This window comes from Morone saxatilis, unplaced genomic scaffold (assembly GCF_004916995.1).
Source record: "Morone saxatilis isolate NCDOM2014 unplaced genomic scaffold, NCSU_SB_2.0 Contig23, whole genome shotgun sequence".
In the NCBI taxonomy this organism is placed as follows: domain Eukaryota; kingdom Metazoa; phylum Chordata; class Actinopteri; family Moronidae; genus Morone; species Morone saxatilis.
In genome coordinates, this window is record NW_023339796.1 from 24,213,263 (window position 1) to 24,215,540 (window position 2,278).

General features: G+C 45.3%; 1 protein-coding gene across 1 annotated transcript in view; it reads left to right on the forward strand.

Annotated features, from left to right (window-relative positions):
* LOC118334225 (E3 ubiquitin-protein ligase RNF31-like) overlaps positions 1 to 1,370 on the forward strand; it is a gene marked incomplete at its 3' end in the record, with an annotated part of 10,608 nt that extends 9,238 nt beyond the window's left edge. Inside the window, 4 exon segments of the mRNA XM_035670062.1 lie at positions 338 to 571; positions 664 to 849; positions 943 to 1,089; positions 1,185 to 1,370. Coding sequence (XP_035525955.1) covers positions 338 to 571; positions 664 to 849; positions 943 to 1,089; positions 1,185 to 1,370 — 753 coding nt within the window.
* Between the last annotated feature and the right edge of the window lie 908 nt (positions 1,371 to 2,278).

Genomic DNA, 2,278 nt, shown 5'->3' on the forward strand with positions numbered 1-2,278 from the left:
CAGCAGTGATGGAAACATGACACCCGATTTTTTGACTATTATTAAGCTCAGTGGTGAACAAAGGTTTACAATACTTGCATATTTTGCTCAACAAGATAATATTCACAAATTAACATCACTTTAATGATGTTTGAAGCATAAATGCGATCCTGAGAAGTTAAAAGCTAACGTAAGGCTATAAACACACATCAATTCAGATTATCTGCTCTAGTTGTGCAGTTAACACAGAAACATTTACAGATAATGTTTTGAGTTTGAATTCTGTATAGTTAATGACTCTCTCTCTCTCTCTCTCTCTCTCTCTCTCTCTGTTTTTTTGCTGTGTCGCTCTACCCAGTGGGTGTGTCAATTCTGCACCTATCTGAACTACGCTCCTGCTACAGTGTGTGAGATGTGTGACCTGGCTCGCCCAGAGCCTGCACCCCTACCTGCGAAGCTTCGCCCTCCCTCGCCCGTCAGACGTGTCCCTGCCCTACCAATCAAATCCAAAGAGCCCCCCTCTGAAGACCTGGACTCCTGTAGGCAGAGACTGATGAAGGAGGAGGGGCTGAAGCTGATTCAGCTGATTAGAGCAAGTCACCTTCATTACCTGTAATTGTGCTTGGATCTTAACTACATTTAGAGTCTGTGTTCTAGTGTGTTTGTCCTTTTTGTGTGTGTCAGGATGGGGAGAAGAAAGGAATGAGTCCAGAGGAGGTGTACACAAGCATGAGGGTAGCTGGGGACAGCAACATCCTGCCCTGCAAGTGGTTAAAGACAGAGCTTCCGCTGCTGTTAGACCAGATCAGGATACATGTGGCGACATCCTCCGTTCAGTCTGTTTCTGACAAGACTACAACAGAGCACACAGTCAGTATGCCTCTCTCAAAGCCTGTTTAATCCTGACAAATCTATGTTCCTCTGACTGTCACTGTCAGTAGTGTTCTCTGTCCTCTAATACAGAACAGGTCATGTGAAGCTCCTGCTGAGGATGCTGGGACAGAAAGCGTGGTCCAGTTGTCCAGAGCAGAGGTCAAGCAAGCGTGGCTGACAACAGGGGGTGACACAGAGAGAGCTGCCAGACAAGCTCTGAGAGACAGACTCGCCAAGGTGACCAATATGTCTCCATGTTTAGAGATGCACAATATTGCAGCAGTCCTTTTGTGTAGAGATAGTATCATGTTTTCTTCACCCCACCTTCTCAGGTGAAGAAGCTGCATGCGCTGGGCTTCAGCGATGAGGCTCGCTGTCATGAGGTTTTGAGGCAGAGTGGTGGTGAGGTGAGAGGCGGCCTGACCCTGCTGCAGCGACCCCTTCTAGAAGCCTTCCACAAGCGCATTTGGAGTGACAAGCCCGAGCCTCCTGTAGACATCCATCACCCCGACAAACAGGTGAGAACAGGTGTTTACATGAGACCTCAGTACAGTTCAACCTTCAGCCATCTTAAAAGGTTTCTTTACATTAATGCCAAGAGGGGTGTTTGGTCCTAAGCCACCGAGACGCCCAGCCCAGAGTTGACAAAAAAGGTCGCGTTTCAACTCGCAGTGTTCATAAGGAGTGTCATAACTGTTTCCTGGAAAATTAACAGTGCAAGTCTGCTTTAAAGGGCAATCAAACCCATATATATACATTCAGACATTATCTGTCACATGTACTACTTTTCAGGATATAGTGGCAGTTTCAGCAAATATGACAAAAGGCTATTTGTAAAAAAGTCACCTACTAAGTAAGTAACAAGAAATGTGAGTTCACCAGAGCTTCTGTGTGATCAATCTGCCTTAAAGGACCAGTGTGTAGGACTTGAGAGACTTGATCTAGCATTGAGATTGCAAATTTCAACCAAGTGAAACCCTTTGTCTCAACAAGATAAGATGAAGATATAAACTTTATTAATCCCCTACTGGGGAAATTGTTTTTTCACTCTTTTTTATTTTTTTTCACACGCACACACACACACACAGGCTGAAATACACACTTCATGCAACAGGGAGAGAGATTGTGGAGTGCTGCCACGTTAGCAGCGCCCCATGAGCAGTTTGTTGGGGTTAGGTTGCCTTGCTCAAGGGCACCTCGGCAGTGCACAGGACCACTGCCGAGCCTACAACAACAAAGCACAAAGGAAAAACTACAGTGTTCATGAGACTCACAGAAAACACGAAAGGTCCTATCTGGAGCCAGAGTTTGCTTTGTCTGTTCTGGGCTACTGTAGAAAACTACTGTGGGCGATAATGCTCCAATGAAAACATACCTATGAATATTATATTCCATTTCTGAAAATAGATCCTCCTAAATGTTACAC